Consider the following 16,041-nt stretch of genomic DNA (forward strand, 5'->3'; position numbering starts at 1 on the left):
AGTTACGATCACTTTCGACAATTAGTTCGTGCAACATAATCGTGAGATTCTTCCGACAAATTATGTTAAGCGGGCACAATGCGAAAAGGAATTCTCAAGGGCGGTATTCGCGTCGCATAAATTCACCGCGATGGAAAAACGCGCGCGTGTGGGAACAACGCGCGAAGAAAATGGTCGAGGACCGTTCGCGTAAACTCGATTGTTGTTCTCCTTCTTCGGCGAATATTACTTTCGACAACGCTGGAAAGAGTAGAAAAGGAACCGTGAAAGAAATCTCGATACGCTTTAAAATACTGTGCATGATGTGCATATTTATATCAAAAATGAAATAACGAAAAAATCGTGCTTGCGAAAAGAATAAAAGAATACAGGGTGTTTCCGAAATCGTGGTACAACCAGAAGATGGTTCTACATGAAAAGAATAATAAATTTTTTTTTATTTAAGACTTCGTTTTTGAGAAAATCGAGCTTGAAAATTTACTAATTCTATACGCGACAAAATAGAATAATTGATCGGAGAATATTCAATATTCAAAAATAAGTAAAAAATGTAAAATAAAATTTTTTCATTTACAGCTTCATTTTTAAGAAAATAAATCGAATGTAAATTGCCTCGGTGCACGTGTTTCAATTTTCTCGAAAATGAAGTATCTTACAAAAAAAATTGCACTCTACGTTTATTGTTTATTTTTTGGTTAATTATTCTTTTCTGTCACGTCTAGAGTTTAGAGTCACGTCATTCAAGCATACCCGATCAAATTTTCAAACTCGATCTTTTCAAAAAGGAAACTTTTATTGCTTTTTTTTCTCTTACTTTTGAACGTAGAATCACACTCTAGTTGTACCACCATTGTATAACCTGAATTTTCATAACATGACATTCTTCTGAAATCTATTATAATTCGCGCGTTCTACGAAAGTTACTTGCGCACAGGAAGAGAGAGAAAGAGAGTGTGAAGTAAAGGTGGAAGCGAGGGGAAAGGCCGAGAAAGCTCGTGTAATAGCGTTGCTAATCGGCTGGCTGTTCCTGGCGCACGTTACGTTTATATTGCTATTTCTTTGCCGGCAATGAACTTGCGGCAATTCACTCTACAGGGTATACGGTCGTTGGCTGCCCACTAATTATTATGCAATATGCTAGCCATGCTCTCGCGAGCATGCTTATCCTTTTAGAGGCTCGGCATATGCCTTCGAGAGGCTAAGAACCAGCGACGAGTCTCGAAAGAAATTGAAGTCTCGAGGGGAAGTCCGCTGTGGATTCAGATGGATTCTAGATGCGTTGGAAGTTGAGGAAACTTTTGTGTGCCGATTATTGGTAGAATGGTGCAAAGTTGTGTGATCGAAGGAAAAAGGAGAAAGGAGAAAATGGAAGACGGATTAACACGATCTCGGTGCAATTTCGGTCATTTGGGGTGGAGGTTGAAAGAAAATAGGTTTTAAACCCTACGTAACGAACCCTTCGAATTTTATGGTCGATTTTACGTCCCATTTTTACTCTTGTTTCGACGATACAAGACAGACCGTGGAATAAAATTGAAATGAATCGAGAGGACAGTGTTCAAACTTGAGAAATCTTTTAATGACGAGGAAAGAAACAGAGTAAAGAAAAAAGAAACAGAAGAAATTAACATGATCAGATTGGAAAGATCAAGATTTACTTAATAATTTTTAATAATATCGACGAGAAATTTAATTTATAAAATTTGAAAAAATTGGTGCAAGGAAACGGATTGATCGAGAAGAGCTTTCCGTTGAAAGATGGTCGATGGAAGATGAAGGAACTTGTCGGTTTGACGCCGCTTGATAATTCTTCGGATCTGGTCGCCATCAAATTTTAATCTGTAGTCCCCCCCCAAGTGTAAGCTCGCGAACATAGATCACGATAATATAATTTATATGCTAATATTGCGGGTGCAGCAGGCGCGTTTGCGGACGCAATGCAGAAGGGTCCAATTGGATACAACGCTACTCCACATTGGTGTCGACTTTCTCGTACTCGTCGTTTTGTCGAACTGTTAATCTCTCGAGTCCACCATTTCTTTTCTTTTTCTCGTTTGACGTGTTCAATCATTCTTTTACTATAGATTAATATTAATCAGTTCCAGAGTTTTAAATTCCTCCCTCCTATTCAAACTAGAGTTATTAAAGTATTTTTCGTATAAAATTGGCAACACGAATTATGACGATACTGTCCATGATTTCTTTATTATACTCAATGTTAATCACTTTTGAAGTTTCATTAAACTCCTTCCTCCTCTTTACACTCGAATTAGAGTTACTAAAGTAATTTTCATTTAAAATTGGCAACACGAATTGTGACGATACTGTTCATACTTTATGAATACACTTAATATACTCGATATTAATCACTTCCAAAGTTTCATTAAAATCTTCGCTTTTTACATTCAAACTAGAGTTCTTCAAGTATTTTTCATTTAAAATTGGCAGCACACGATATTGTCCGCGATTTCTTTAAATGAATACACGTCTCTTTTACAGTTTCCTCGGCTTCCACGTGGAGTCTTGTCGTTATCAACGTTACGACTCTTTATTTAAATAACAAACACTGTCATCGATCAGAGATCGTTCCTTGTTTGATCGTAAATTACTCAACGTGGGATAATGTGAGGACGCAAGGGGACGCCAATCCAAGGGTGAGCCAGGCAATGTCCTTCTGTGCCATCCTAAATTCGAAACTGACAGGGACTGAAAGGAGAAATAGGAATTTTCGTTGATTTCTTTTTTGCAATTAAATCGGCAAACAATTAAAAAAGAGACTCATCTGCGAGATTCAAGTGGTTATTACGCGAATAAACAGGTTCTCGCGCTGCAGGTAAAAATATGTTCACAGCTGCACGACATGCTGATTTACGGATTCAACGACGTCAGCCGACGATCGATGACGAGGATCTCTCGTGTCTGGATATCGTATCTGGAATAAACGTCGAATTACCTGTCTGATTATCGAAACGAACAGCCTGATGAATTTTCCCTGTATCAGAGTATCGCGGAATGGTCACGTTCTAATAGATTAACCGATAGAGTGATACGTTGCGCTGTCACGGACGTGTAATCTCAATCATCGAGCAGGCCTGGTCAATGTAGCACTTTGACGCTGCATCGAGAGTCGTTTCTTTTTTCTTAATTAATATACGCATGTACGTATATCTTCGATCGTATAGCTGCGCAAGCAAGACTTTTCGCATCTTTCGTTCCCTTCGTTTTCGTTTTTCATCTTGCTCGTTTCTCGTCGTGCGTGTAACGTTGGCCGGATCGTGAGTTGGTACGCGAGGCTCGTTGAACGTACTCGATCGGGAAACCGGGCATGTTACAAGAAGCGCGCGATTTGATTGATGCACTTGGAAATTGTATGTTTGATGAAGAAATTTGCTGGCGATTACCTGCGAATTTTTCCATTTTAACGTTGGAGCGAGAGACAGAAAGAGAGAGAGAGAGAGAGAGAGAGAGAGAGAGAGAGAGAGAGAGAGAGAGAGAAGGGGGGGGACCGTTCGAAAGTTCTCGTAAACGGTCGCGTCTGTTTATTTCGCTTTCTTACGGACACCAATCTTCACGGTTAATCGCGGCGTGCGTGAAAAAGCGGCGCGCCAAGTGAAATGCAATAAAAAAGGAACGATTTTCCGGGCGATAGAGCTCCCTTCCATTTTCCATCATTTTTCACGGGGAGCGTTACTCCCCGTAGAAACGTCGAAGAAGGGGGGAGAGGGCCTCCCCTGATTCTGTCCCTCTAATTTTACAGTCTCTCACGGTCTTGAAACGGGTCTTGAAACGCGATCGAGAGTATCGCGTCTCGACGGCCATTCCGCTCGATAGAAAATGTTTGTAATCAAATATACGGAGCCTCTCGGCCGTTGGGATTGTAAAGAAGCGAATCTAACAAACCGGTATATCCTTGGTTGCGCTGCGGTTATGGGCGGGGAAGGCCGGGCACAAAGCACGGTGTTTTTGCGGCGATGCTCGTGGCGCAGAAATCGCCACGCGGATGGAAAGTGTCCGCTCGATTGCTGCGCATCGGCCATCTCCAAGGTAGACGTGATCAACGTATCGTAATAACGGTCATTTAAGGACAGATCGCGGCGAATCTCGACTCAACTTTACGAGGATTTACGAGGAAATTCCTTTTTTTTTTTTTCTTTTCTTCCTTTCCCAGCGAGGACTCGCGGAGAGGACCGCGATCCAGGAAAGAGGCAAAATCCTAATTAGGAAGCACGCATCGCCGCGTAAACGGATCGCCGGCCAGTTCGAGGTGTCCTTTTTATGGTCGGTGAACACCGTTGCCCGGTGCTTATGTAAATCAGGCAACAACCGCGGCCCGGTCGTTTTGCGCGGTCTCCGGAACCAAAATCCTCTTGCGCGTGTCCGTGTGCCCGGGCGTCGCCTACGCGGACTGGTTGCGCCGGTAGAGTTGTCTCTGAGGCAATACAGACGTAATAACGGTAATTCGCGAGGAACACGGCAATTTGCATTTCTTCTTCTCGAGGTCCCCGTTACGGAGTTTAGGAGGCGCACGTATCCGAGTTATTCTAGCGTTATTCGAGTTACTTCAGCGATATTCGCGCTGTTTTTTGGAAAGACGAGTTGAATCACGAGGCCGCCTGGACTGATCAGAATTTATAGAAGTATCGCGTTCTTCCTCCTCCTTCCTCTTTCTCTATTTGATTCTTCTTCTCGTGGCGTAGCTTGCGCAAAGCTGGCCGAGATATATATGCAGCCTATTGTATTGTTCGCCAGCTGGCGGAGAGAGGCATTGTTGCTCAAACTGACGCTAGGACGGAGGATTCACGGCGTATCAGTACGAACGGATCCTAAATCGCCGTGGGGGCTGCGAGAGAGCCTGGGTCCACCAGCTCGGCGCTGGTAATCCAGCGTGAGCGACCAAAGCGAGAAGTTCCTACGTCTCGAGAGAAGGGCGTCCCCTTATCTTTGTGCATATTTCACGGGGCGTTTTGCGCCGGGGCGAGTATGCTCACGCGGAAACGAGCAACTCGGCCGCGTGTGTGCCGCATCTTTACGACCGCTGCTGTCCGCCATGGATGGAAACCCTTTCCGGCGGGATGCAACGTGCATGTGCGTCGTACACGCGTTTCAGCCTGTTTCAGCCCGTTTCAGCCGACGGATACTCGCTCTACCAGTTGCCGAGAACACCATTTTCGAGATTGACCAGGAACTGTTGGCGGCCTAACGAGGCGGCCAAGTTCTCCGTTCCCCGGGGGGAATTATCATCGTCTTGCATCGAGATATTTTATTCTTCGATCGCAGGTGCATCGATGTATTTCGACGCCATTGTTCTCGTATTGTGAAAGAATCGCTGAGAAGCTGAACCAGCAGTAGTTTGGTATCTGTAACCGATGGAATTTCAACACTGGAACTATCGACGAAAGTCGGAGATATATCGAAGTAAAGATGTAGAAAGATTTTACGATGCATTTGAACCTTTTATGATTTAGGGATTTAACATTAAAATTAAAACTACTTTCTTGATCATTTAATCATTAGAATTACCGACGACTAGAGTGAATAAAGATTAGAGCGAACAAAAGTCGCTCGAATTTTCAAAAGTGCAATATTGTAAATTCGAACTACCGACGAGAAAAGTATAATATTTGTAGCAAAGAAACTAAAATTAATGATACAATAAAGAATACAAGCTCCTATTGATATGTTTTATTAAAAATTACTCGAGTATCTGAAAATACGCGGTCGTGAATATATAAAATTTCCATAGAAAATTACAGATTTGTCATTTCGACCATTTTGGTGGTTTTAGCCCTTAATTTAAATCCTTGAAAGATACACTGTGTCACATCTACAAAATATTCAACAAAAATGATAAATTTTGGTAGTTCTAACGTTCTAACGTTCGTCTTTGCTTTTATCGTTGACGTTCGACTTGATACACCAAAAATTCAAAATTTTTCACGTCCAAGATTCGGAAGATTCCAAACATAGAAGAGCGAGCACGTTATATATAACCATAACGGTACGAACGGTGTAATTGCGAAAATGCCTTTCGTAGGAGTAATTCAACCATCTCTCAAGGTCCATCTGTCGCAACGCTTGGAAAAAACTGAATTTCATCTTCAATACGTACTCTTTACTCGGACGAAGTGGCAAATTATCAATCCCGAGGTTGAAACTTCCTTAAATGGAGCGTGAATGCGACAATTTCCAGAAATATGTTCGGACGATCGTCAGTTTCCCTGGAATTGTCCACGTAGTATCCCACCGTGGACGGAATGGCGCATTTCAGATGCGAGGCACACGTGGAATGTGATCCACGCGCGTCTTGCATGTATAATGCGGCATGCGGCACTGTTGCGCAATGCTTATGTGCATGTAATTTTGTTCCTCGGCTCATAATCAGCCGGTATCAACGCGACGGCGCGAAGCCTTCGTCGCGTCACATCGCGCATCGGGATGATCTCGGGTTTATTTTATTTCCAGTTGAGTTTAATTCGACCAGCCGTTACCGTTACCCGGATATTATCGTCCGACTGCATAAACAATGAAGTGGTTGGACGTTGGTCGAGTGTCCGGATTTTCATCGCCGAATATCACGGCTCGGTTGGCTCGATATTCTCGTCTCGTAAAAGACGCCGGATTATTAATATAAATTTGCATAAACCGATAACGAATTCGCGTCGTGTCGTTGATCCGTGGAAGCGGCGACGCTTTTAGCGAAAGATAGGCTCTTACGATTGTATTAAATATCGCCTGAATCCATAAACGTGTTTACCTCGTCTTTCTACGTATTTTTCAGTTTAGTCTGTCGCTTAGTGAGGCGAAGTTGATATAACCGTAAGAGACTGATAGATTGAAAGAACGAATAGCTAAATTCTTTTATTAAAAATCAATAGTTAATTACATACATGCATATATGCGCTTCTTCTACTAGAGCTTCTTTATCACTGGAACTACCGCCGATTAAAACGTAAAATTTCCATTATAGACGTTAAAGTAAAATAAAATAGAGAACACAACGAAGCATTTATTTATACATGTTACGAAAAATCATTTAAATCTAAAACTACGGTGTTTTACACGTATAAAAAATCCAACAAAAATTTCGAATTGGTTATTTTGACTATTTTGATAGTTCTAGTGTTATGTGTATATACATACATAATTAAAAGAATTAATAGATAGAAAAAAAGAATATTTATGTATATATGTAATTCATTATTGATTACAAAATTTATAATAAAAAAGTTTGACTATTCATATATATATCTGAATATTTCACTGTGTTTTTCTAAGAAGTTATATTTTCTTTCGAGGCTTGCAAAACGTACCTTGAGTAGGTTTTTTGCTCAGAAAACTGGGAGGTTCTGGGAGCATGGAATTTTGAAGTTGCCTGAAAGAGTTATCGAACAAAATAAAAACACATTGTTTAATAAAATTCTATTTTAATACGAAAATTCCGTCTGTTAATTTGACATCCTAGGAATACGAAATTATTTTTTACTTCAACTTGACACGTTGCGTTGAACGGCATTAAAAATTGCGTTTTTTTTTTTTACATCTAACGCTCTGTGCAACAAATTATCTGTTATCTCCTGTCCGTGATCGTACAGAGAAGATTTCTTTTTCCCAAATATCGTACTAATCTCCTCTAAATCCTCCCGCCGTCATATTTATATTAATTCGGTGGTTTTACTCCTATTTACAATCCATTTCCGGTTAGCGGCACCAAGGGGGTAACACGACTCCCCGGTGCATCCAGCTCGAGATGTACGATCTTCTGTTGCACAGTGGTGCCTGCCTTAAGATCGTGTTTCACGCTCAAGCGGGAAACGTATCGCAAATATGTGTGTTCCTGGCATAATATCCGCAATAAAACGAACCGAGGTTTCACTTCTTCCTCCTCGGCGTGTAACAGAGTACCATGTTTATGCACTCGAGATTCAACGTGTTTATAATCATTGAACATTGTCTCTACAAGTGGCTATTTATCGCGCCAACACTACGTTCAGACAATACTATTCTTGTACCGAATGGGATAATGGAGCCGCTCGTTTCATACGAAAGAAGAATTATTTATCTGATAGGGTATTAGCTCATAAGTATCGTCGTTTTTTTTTCAAATTTAACAAACATTGCCTAGTGACAATGATTAAAAAGAAAAAAAAAAAAAAAATAAAAATCGGAAAACATTAATCATGGATACTCCCAATAAATACTGTATACTGATGTTATTGAGCAAAGCAGAGCAAAGTTTGCCTCGATATCGATCGGTGAAGCTGGCTCGATTACGCGCGACCCTAAGTAAACGAGCTTCTCACCCTTTGTGTAATCTCCAGATTACGATCGTGAAACGTTCGAGTGTCCGACCATTTCCCTTGCTTCGCGATGAGTGGAACAGCATCTCTCGATCTTACAACGAAATTCGACGTGATATTTTTCTTCGATGCGATCAAACAATTCTTCCGAGTGTGTGTGTCTGTGTATGTGATCTTTTGCTGCACCGCGTAGTAAAATCAACTTGCGGCGTGTCGCGCTTTCACTCCGCGCGACAGGTTTAATTTCATATCCGATCATTTTCGCAGATATTGCTAATTACGATACGTCCTTGATTCCAAACGGTCTAGGCGATTTTAATTTAACGTCTCAATAATAGGCGAATCCGTTTCGCGTTCCCCCCGGTCGGACAATTGCCCGTTAATCGCATCAAAGTTCAGATCCCTGCAATTAAGTGAAATTTACGAGCAAAAGTACAATCGAGCCTCGGCCGATGTTTATCTGGATCAACGCGTTCATCGCCCGCGGCTTCGTGTAATATTCCGGAGAGAACGTCGAACATAAGGCGGGCTCGAAGAGCGAGATGGAATCTCGTCGCGGCGGCGGCGGCGGCAGCTCGAATCGTTTCGAACACAGCCGTCGATAATAATCTCTCTTTCTCGAACTCAGTCTCGTCGAACAATAATTAACGGTGGCAATAAATAAGCTGGTCTCTATATTGTGAAACGATAACGCCGGCTGTAAACGCAGCGGTTCCTGTCGTGGCTCTAATTAGCCTGACAATTACAGCCGCGGAGTTGATCCAATTCACCCAGTAAGATTATCAACTCCTTATCGAGCGAGTACGGCGCCGTTTTACACCCGTTGGCACGTTTCAGATCATTTGACTTTATCAAATTTGTTATTCGTCAAATATAAAACGGCTGAGCGTGCCAGATGGATTCGTTCGATACCACGCGGCCGTAAATCTTGGATAATAACAAGCGTAAAAGTGCATGACAAATTGTAACATTTTAACTTCGTCCAATATCTTTTCATTCTAATTGTAAGGCGGAATTTTCGTTTGTCAAAGGAATGTACGAAGCACGTAATTTAATTCTTTTGATTACATACACACTCTATAATATACGTGTAGTTACGTATAAAAGTGCACAACAAATTTTAACACTATTTCATAATATATAAAATAAATATATTAACACTCGTTCTAAAGTAGAATCTTAGTTTTCAAAAGGATACATAAAGTACATATATAATTTAATTCTCTTGATCCCTTTCAGTGATAAACGATCGATGACTATACATACGTATAATGTCTGTTTTATAATAAATAAAAAACGGATACAAAGATACGTATTCTATAAAGTATAATACACGTATAGTTAGTACTGTTGCGACAGAGTTTCTTGGCTCGAAGCCTAAAAAAGTTGGGAGGTTAGCTTTCATGGGGTGCGATCGTGTGGCGATATGCAAAATAGAAGAGGAGGGTAGTCGGATGCTATTATCGTTCGCCCTTTAACGATCGATTCTTCCTTGCCTGCCTCTTACTCGTTGCCAAGCACGGCGAGAGAACATCTGTCTGGCATCCATTTATCAATTTGACGTTTTTACATTCTTTCAAAGAAGAAAGACCTTGGAGACCTGTCTCCTTTGATCTTTAAAACAGTCGATGACTTTAACTTCTTCGGCTCTGTGCCCCTCGTCGATTCAGCTTGGCTTGAAACTCTTGCTTTCTATGAGAGGATTCTTGTATTTCGAATGGCCTTGACATTAATACCTCTGCGATTCCAAATTCGGAGAACCGGAATGGACATATATTCGATACCAATCGAATAATTTAAAGAACATGGAAATGTTAGAATTTTTTTTTTTTTTGAAGAGAGGTTAAACTTTAAAACGTTAAAAAACTCTTTAAAAACTTTCAAAAAGTTTGAACTCTTTAAAATGTTTAGAAGAAATAGGGCGTATTTAACCCCTTGCTCTGGTAACTGGTTCGCGGACCATAACGAGTGACCGGACCGTATAAAATAATTCGTCGCTTTCTTTTTCTTTTCAACTCGTCAAATTATTGAGAAGTAATAAACTGATCATTTGTTTCGCCTGGGTTACATTTAAATATACTTCGTACTGAGAAAATGTTGCACTTTGGGACGAAAAAATTCTCAACGTGCGTAGCACGTCATTCCAGCGCAAGAGGTTAATCCGTTCTCGAGTCTGTTATCGTATAAGAATAGCAGAAAATTTTATTAATAGTTTACGATCTCATGATCACACGATCTCACGTAAGCAGGTGTGAAAAAATAAGGCCTCGCACCGACAACGACGCAGGTATAAAGCCAAAGAGAGGAAGTCAGACGTTGCCGAAGAGAGGCCGACACAAAGGTGGCATTGTCACGGATCGAACGAATCGGCTGAACCCTGCTGGCTAAGCTATTACCGGTCGTGTCTCTTTCAAACGTGCTCTGCCGCTGCGAGCGAAGGAGCAGCCATGATTAACGTTCCCTCGGAGGGTGCTCCACCCCCGGGCGAGCGTTCATTGAAACAGAAGAACTCTGTTCCCCCGTTGAAAGGCCTGTCCCAATTTGATTTCCTTTGGCTGGCAGCGTGAGCTTCGATGTCTTCAATCTCTGAACAGACCGTTTTCTCCCGCGGAAGAGCAGAGAAAACCTAGGTGTGGTCGATGAACGACTCCCGTCTTCGCGAATAAGCGTCGATTCCGTTAAATCGGCGATCGATTGTGTTTGCAACTTGTGTTATCGAGATAGATCAGAGCCATCGATGTAGCGCGTTAGCGATTGGAATAGTGTTTCGATCAGCTTTGATCACGTTTTTGGGTATATATGACTCATCCTAAGATACTTTGACCAGGGCCCAAAGTGTAAATCGGAAGGCGTGAATAGAAAAGAAGGGTTCGTAACTTTTAGGATAAATCGTTCATAACTTTGAACCTATTAATTTTTCGACCCATGTTTATTAGGATTTTTTTCATGTTTCGGCGAATATTATCTACTCTGCAGAATATGAACGACGGTGAAGAGAAAAAGAGAGGAAAGATCACGACACATCGAACAGTTGACAAGACCATACAACATCCGCCGGTTAACTCGTTGCCTCGTCCTTATCCCCCCCTCCCATTGAGATTGACTCGCAGAATTGCTTGTAATTCATATTGTCTCATTCCGGTGTAACGGTGCATCCAATCAACGCCAATCTTCGCTTCGGAAATGCTGAGTTGTAAAAGTGGCCGGCCACCTCGGAAGGGGCCACGCTTCGAAGGTGTCGTTTCATCGCGCGCGTGCATGTGCATTGTGCGCGCCGTTGATCTGGCCGTTTTCCAGAAACAATTTCGACTGTCGCGTCTCACGGTGCTCGCGTTTGATTCGTTTGCCTTTCGCCTCGAAACAAAACGAACAGGACGAACAAAAACGACGATTTTTTTTTTTTTTTAAGCGTAACGAAACCTCGTCGTCGTGCAGTCAGTTCGCGAAGTCTTTGACGAGCGATAAAAACGGCGCTCGCCTCTGAATGAAAGAAAGGGATCTTTCCCAGGACATAATGGAGGAGTAGAAGTCGGTAGCGGCGGTACGGTTCGTAACAGATCGTTGCGTGGAAAAATGTCGTGGAGGTTAGCCGTGACGAGCGTAATGCGCTGCCCGCTGGCTAAAACGCGTGCAGAGGAGTACACGAACAATTGGTATTCAAAAGGGGATAATGCGACTCACCTGAAACAAATTGTAACCTTTGTCGTACATCCACATCTCGTCGGCTGGGTGCTCCTTTGGACTGTCCCGCTGGCTGGCGTTCAGAATCTGAGGGGGCGGACCCCTGGTCAGCTGAATCGCCAGCGACCTTTGTAGAAGCAAGAGGCATCGGGAGGGCCCCGAGCCCCCGGGGCCCGTCCCGTCTCCCAAGATCGAGGCCATTTTTCCAGGCCCGCTGCTAACGATTCCAAACACTCCGCGGCGGTGGCATCACGGGGTCTGGAAAGAAGAAAAACAGGGACATTACATATACCGACGACTAAAGTATAAAATTTATAGCAAAGAAAATTAAAGTGCAAGGAACACGAAAAAATTTGTATATTATTTGTAATATATATAATTTTTTTGTATATTATTTTTATATATTATTATAGAACACCAGTTTCTATTTATAATATATTTGTAAAGAATACAGTTGTATAATTCGACAATTGTTCAAAAGCGCTACAGTTCGTCCGACTCGTTCGATAGCTCGTATAGAATTGAATTAACTTTCGTCTTTATTCTCGAGTTTCGTTTATAGTTTTCAGATAGCATCCTTATTCTTTCTAGGAATCTCTCTCGTTCCTCGAAGATCCAAGGATCCTTCGTGTCTTCATGTTTTTCTTTTAGTGTGGATTTTATGTACTGTTGGATGACCAGGCCTGATAATATTAGTTCAGCAATTTTTTAATATTTTTTTACCGATGCTTGAATTTTTACAGTTTTTGAGAACAAAAGTATTCCTGCTTTCTCACCCGTTGCACGATGTAAAAGTATCTCTGGAACGAACTTAGAACAATGAAAGTAGAAGCTTTATACTTTAAAATGAGACCAGGTAGATTCACTTTGTGAAGTTACAACAGTTTAAAGTATCGACGATTTTTCATCATTATGTAACATACGTATGTGAAAAGTCTTCGACACGGACTTCGACGGAGTTCAAAATGATCATGAACTTGAAGCAAAAACCAAAGGGTATTCGCGATGATTGTACGCTCGATAAATCTTGTAAAATTACGTAGCTGGTTAAGAGCAGTGGCGAAGAAACTACTCGACAGAATCTATCAGGGGAAACGTTCGTTCTCAACTCGACATGTTCGATTCGCCCCTCGCCCCGTTCCTCATTTCCTGCCGGCCGTAAGGCAGCGTCACGTTCCTCTTTATTGTATCAACAACTACCACATCGGCCTCCTAATTGATTTACGCCCTTTCCCCTTGGTCATCAGCAGGCTGAAGGAATCTCGTCCGTGAAAATCCACGTGGCCGCTGGGACTAGAGCTTGGGAAAGGGTAGCTTGCCCACAGAGAGGGCAAAGGCCGTTTCTGAGAAGAATTATGTGCGAAGGGGACATGATTGCATCAACGCCAACTCCTTCGTGAGACACTGTCGGCAGAAATTATTTTCACATGGAAACTTCCTTTTTAGAAATTCGATTGCGAGACAGTTACAATTAGATTAGAATCCTCTTACTTTTCTGCTGAGACACTTGAGAAGAAATAATACGTTCGCTGTTGGTGTATTTTTTTCCAATCCACATTACCATTTGGTTCCATTGTTGGATGATCAACCAGGTCTGATAATATTTGCTCATTACTAACCCTGACAAATGAGTTAGCAATAGTCAGTAAAGTGATTTCTAGTAGTTGGTCGTCTACCTGCTCCTTTCCCTTTCCCTTCGATTTGCCAGAAATATAAATATAAAAAGACGTGCTGAAAAGAGAAAGTAGCACTCTTTTCTATAAAGCAAACCTAACGTAATCCTTGATCACCATGATCAACGTAGAATTACATCTTTAACCACTTGGCAACTGATTACGGACCATAACGAGAGATTTGTCGCTTTCTTTTTGAACTCGTCGGTACGATATTACTGGATAGAAATTATTGAAAAGTAACAAATTTATTGTTTTGCCTATTTTATTTTACTTAAGTGTACTTAAAACTGAGAAAATATTGCCATTTTGGAACAAAAAATTTTCGACGTGCGTGGCACCTTATTCCAGTGCAAGAGATTAAAAACCAAAGTGCCATTCGTTTACGCGGAATCCAACAAAACTACAAAGAGCAATAGAGTCTATTTTATTTGAAAATAAGACAAAATTTACAATCGCGGATTTATAGCGAAGCGGGGAAAAATCTTGTTGGTGATCTAGCGATTTCTCTCGGGAGGAGTCGAGAAAAATGACGTTTGCAGTTACCATTGATAACGTGATGGATGAATATTGTATCACTTTACACAACGTGCCAAGTTATACGCGCTCCAGAATGGCCAGATCTTTTCGGGTGAAACGAAACTCGGTCGTAAATTTGGCACGGAAGCCTGGCAATTACGGCCGCAGTGAATTGCCGAGGCCCGGAAGGAATCAACGAGGTAATCTCGCGCCTTTGGCAACGCTCCAAGGCGCAGTCGATTCAAACAATTCCTTTAATACGGTGTTGCAGTACGCGCTGCCCCGAAGAAATTCGACCGACAGTGGATATTCGCGCTCGCGGATATATTTCCCCTCTCTTCTGTCTCCGGGGATCAGCCGGAATTCATTGCCTCTGTAAACTATTTTGACATCCCTCGTTGGAACACGGGAACAAAACGAAAACGCTGACAGTTGTTGAATACTTGCTCCTTCCTTGACAGATAACCTAGATATTTTACTTTTCCCCCGTTTCGTACTTTTTCCTGGAGATATTTTTCGCTCATTTCGTCACTTTTAATGAAGAAATTTTTAAAAGCAAAAAAGGGGGCCGCGAATAAAATTTTCATAACGAACGATACGAAAGTGGAAAATTATATATTCTTACTGTTAGACAGACTAATAGTTGCGAAGAAGGAGTTACAGAGACTGTTCGGGGAACTTCGATTCACGTCACCTTTGAAGAATAAACTCATTGTCACACACGTTGTGGCCTTAAGATACCGCAAACATGCCCGCGATGCCTAGATTTCATAAACTTGCGTTAGAGTCGGTTTGCCTGTCGAGTTACATATATTGCAACATTCTTGTCCAAATTAATATTGCTGTTTGTTTGGACGGAAAAGCACAGTTGTATAAATCTATTTATTTCAATTATCAGTCGAATGATTTATACTTTGTCAAGTGAATGGTTTGTACGTAGACTATTTTGATCCGTGTCTATCGATATTTTTAATTTATGTTTATTTGTATTGATATTTTTGTTAATCAAGCAAAGTCAAGTATACACGTGACACCCACTGTGAAAGTGTTAATACATATAAAGTCACGTCGTATGCATCTCGATAAATCCTGAGAGAGAAACTTTATCGGTGGTTTGCAACTTGCTTCGTATCTCGTTGGACATCAAATTTTCCGTAAAACGCGAGACGCGGAGAGAACGCGTTGTTAACGAAACAATAATGTAACTTTCTCAGTATTCAATTAGCAGACCGTTCATCATATTTCGTTATCGCGCGGATCTTGAGAGCCAGGCGAAACTTTTTCTCCCGTACCGCGGCGATTGAATGCTAGAAACGTAGACGTGAATGGCGGATAGACACGCGATCACTGCCAGGTAAGATTGTTCCGTTTTTTTGTTCATTCGTGTGGTCGTTCAGTTTCCTCACGTTTCACCTTGTACCAGTTTGCTACCTGGATCGGCTAAGAGTCACGAAAACCAAACGGAAGTTTAAAAGAAAAAAAGAGAAAAAAATGAGGACTTCCTCTAACGTGATTCAACGACGCGTGTACTTTCCTTGATTGCGCAATACGTTCGTATTTCTCACTGGCGAAGATAAAACGCGTTTATGAGGGAATGCGAGATCGAACGAGATACGCTTATAGATAAAACCGTACGAATTTGCATACGTATACGAGTGTACGAGCGAAGGTCGCGAAGTGACGTACAGGCAGAGAGAATTAATTTGTCTCGGGTCGTGATTCATCGACAAGGCTTGTGGGAATTTGTCTCGCGAGACAAATTTAAACTGCGCGCGCCGGCGAAAGTCGAACGATCGGTTTTCATTCACAGCTGAAACCGTGAACGAACGACCTGGTCGTTTCGGATTTGAAAGTCCGGCGAGTCGCCAGAG

The 16,041-nt window shown here is 41.7% G+C and overlaps 1 protein-coding gene across 2 annotated transcripts in view; it reads right to left on the reverse strand.

The window, feature by feature from the left end:
- LOC122527323 (storkhead-box protein 2) overlaps positions 1–12,265 on the reverse strand; it is a 64,958-nt gene extending 52,693 nt beyond the window's left edge. For both annotated transcript variants that reach the window (XM_043651394.1, XM_043651393.1), the window contains exon 1: positions 11,979–12,265. In XM_043651394.1, the coding sequence (XP_043507329.1) occupies positions 11,979–12,179 (201 nt within the window). In that variant the 5' untranslated portion in view covers positions 12,180–12,265. The remainder of the gene's footprint in view (positions 1–11,978) is intronic.
- Positions 12,266–16,041: the final 3,776 nt, after the last annotated feature.

This window comes from Frieseomelitta varia, unplaced genomic scaffold (assembly GCF_011392965.1).
Source record: "Frieseomelitta varia isolate USP_RPSP 00005682 unplaced genomic scaffold, Fvar_1.2 scaffold_215, whole genome shotgun sequence".
NCBI lineage: Eukaryota > Metazoa > Arthropoda > Insecta > Hymenoptera > Apidae > Frieseomelitta > Frieseomelitta varia.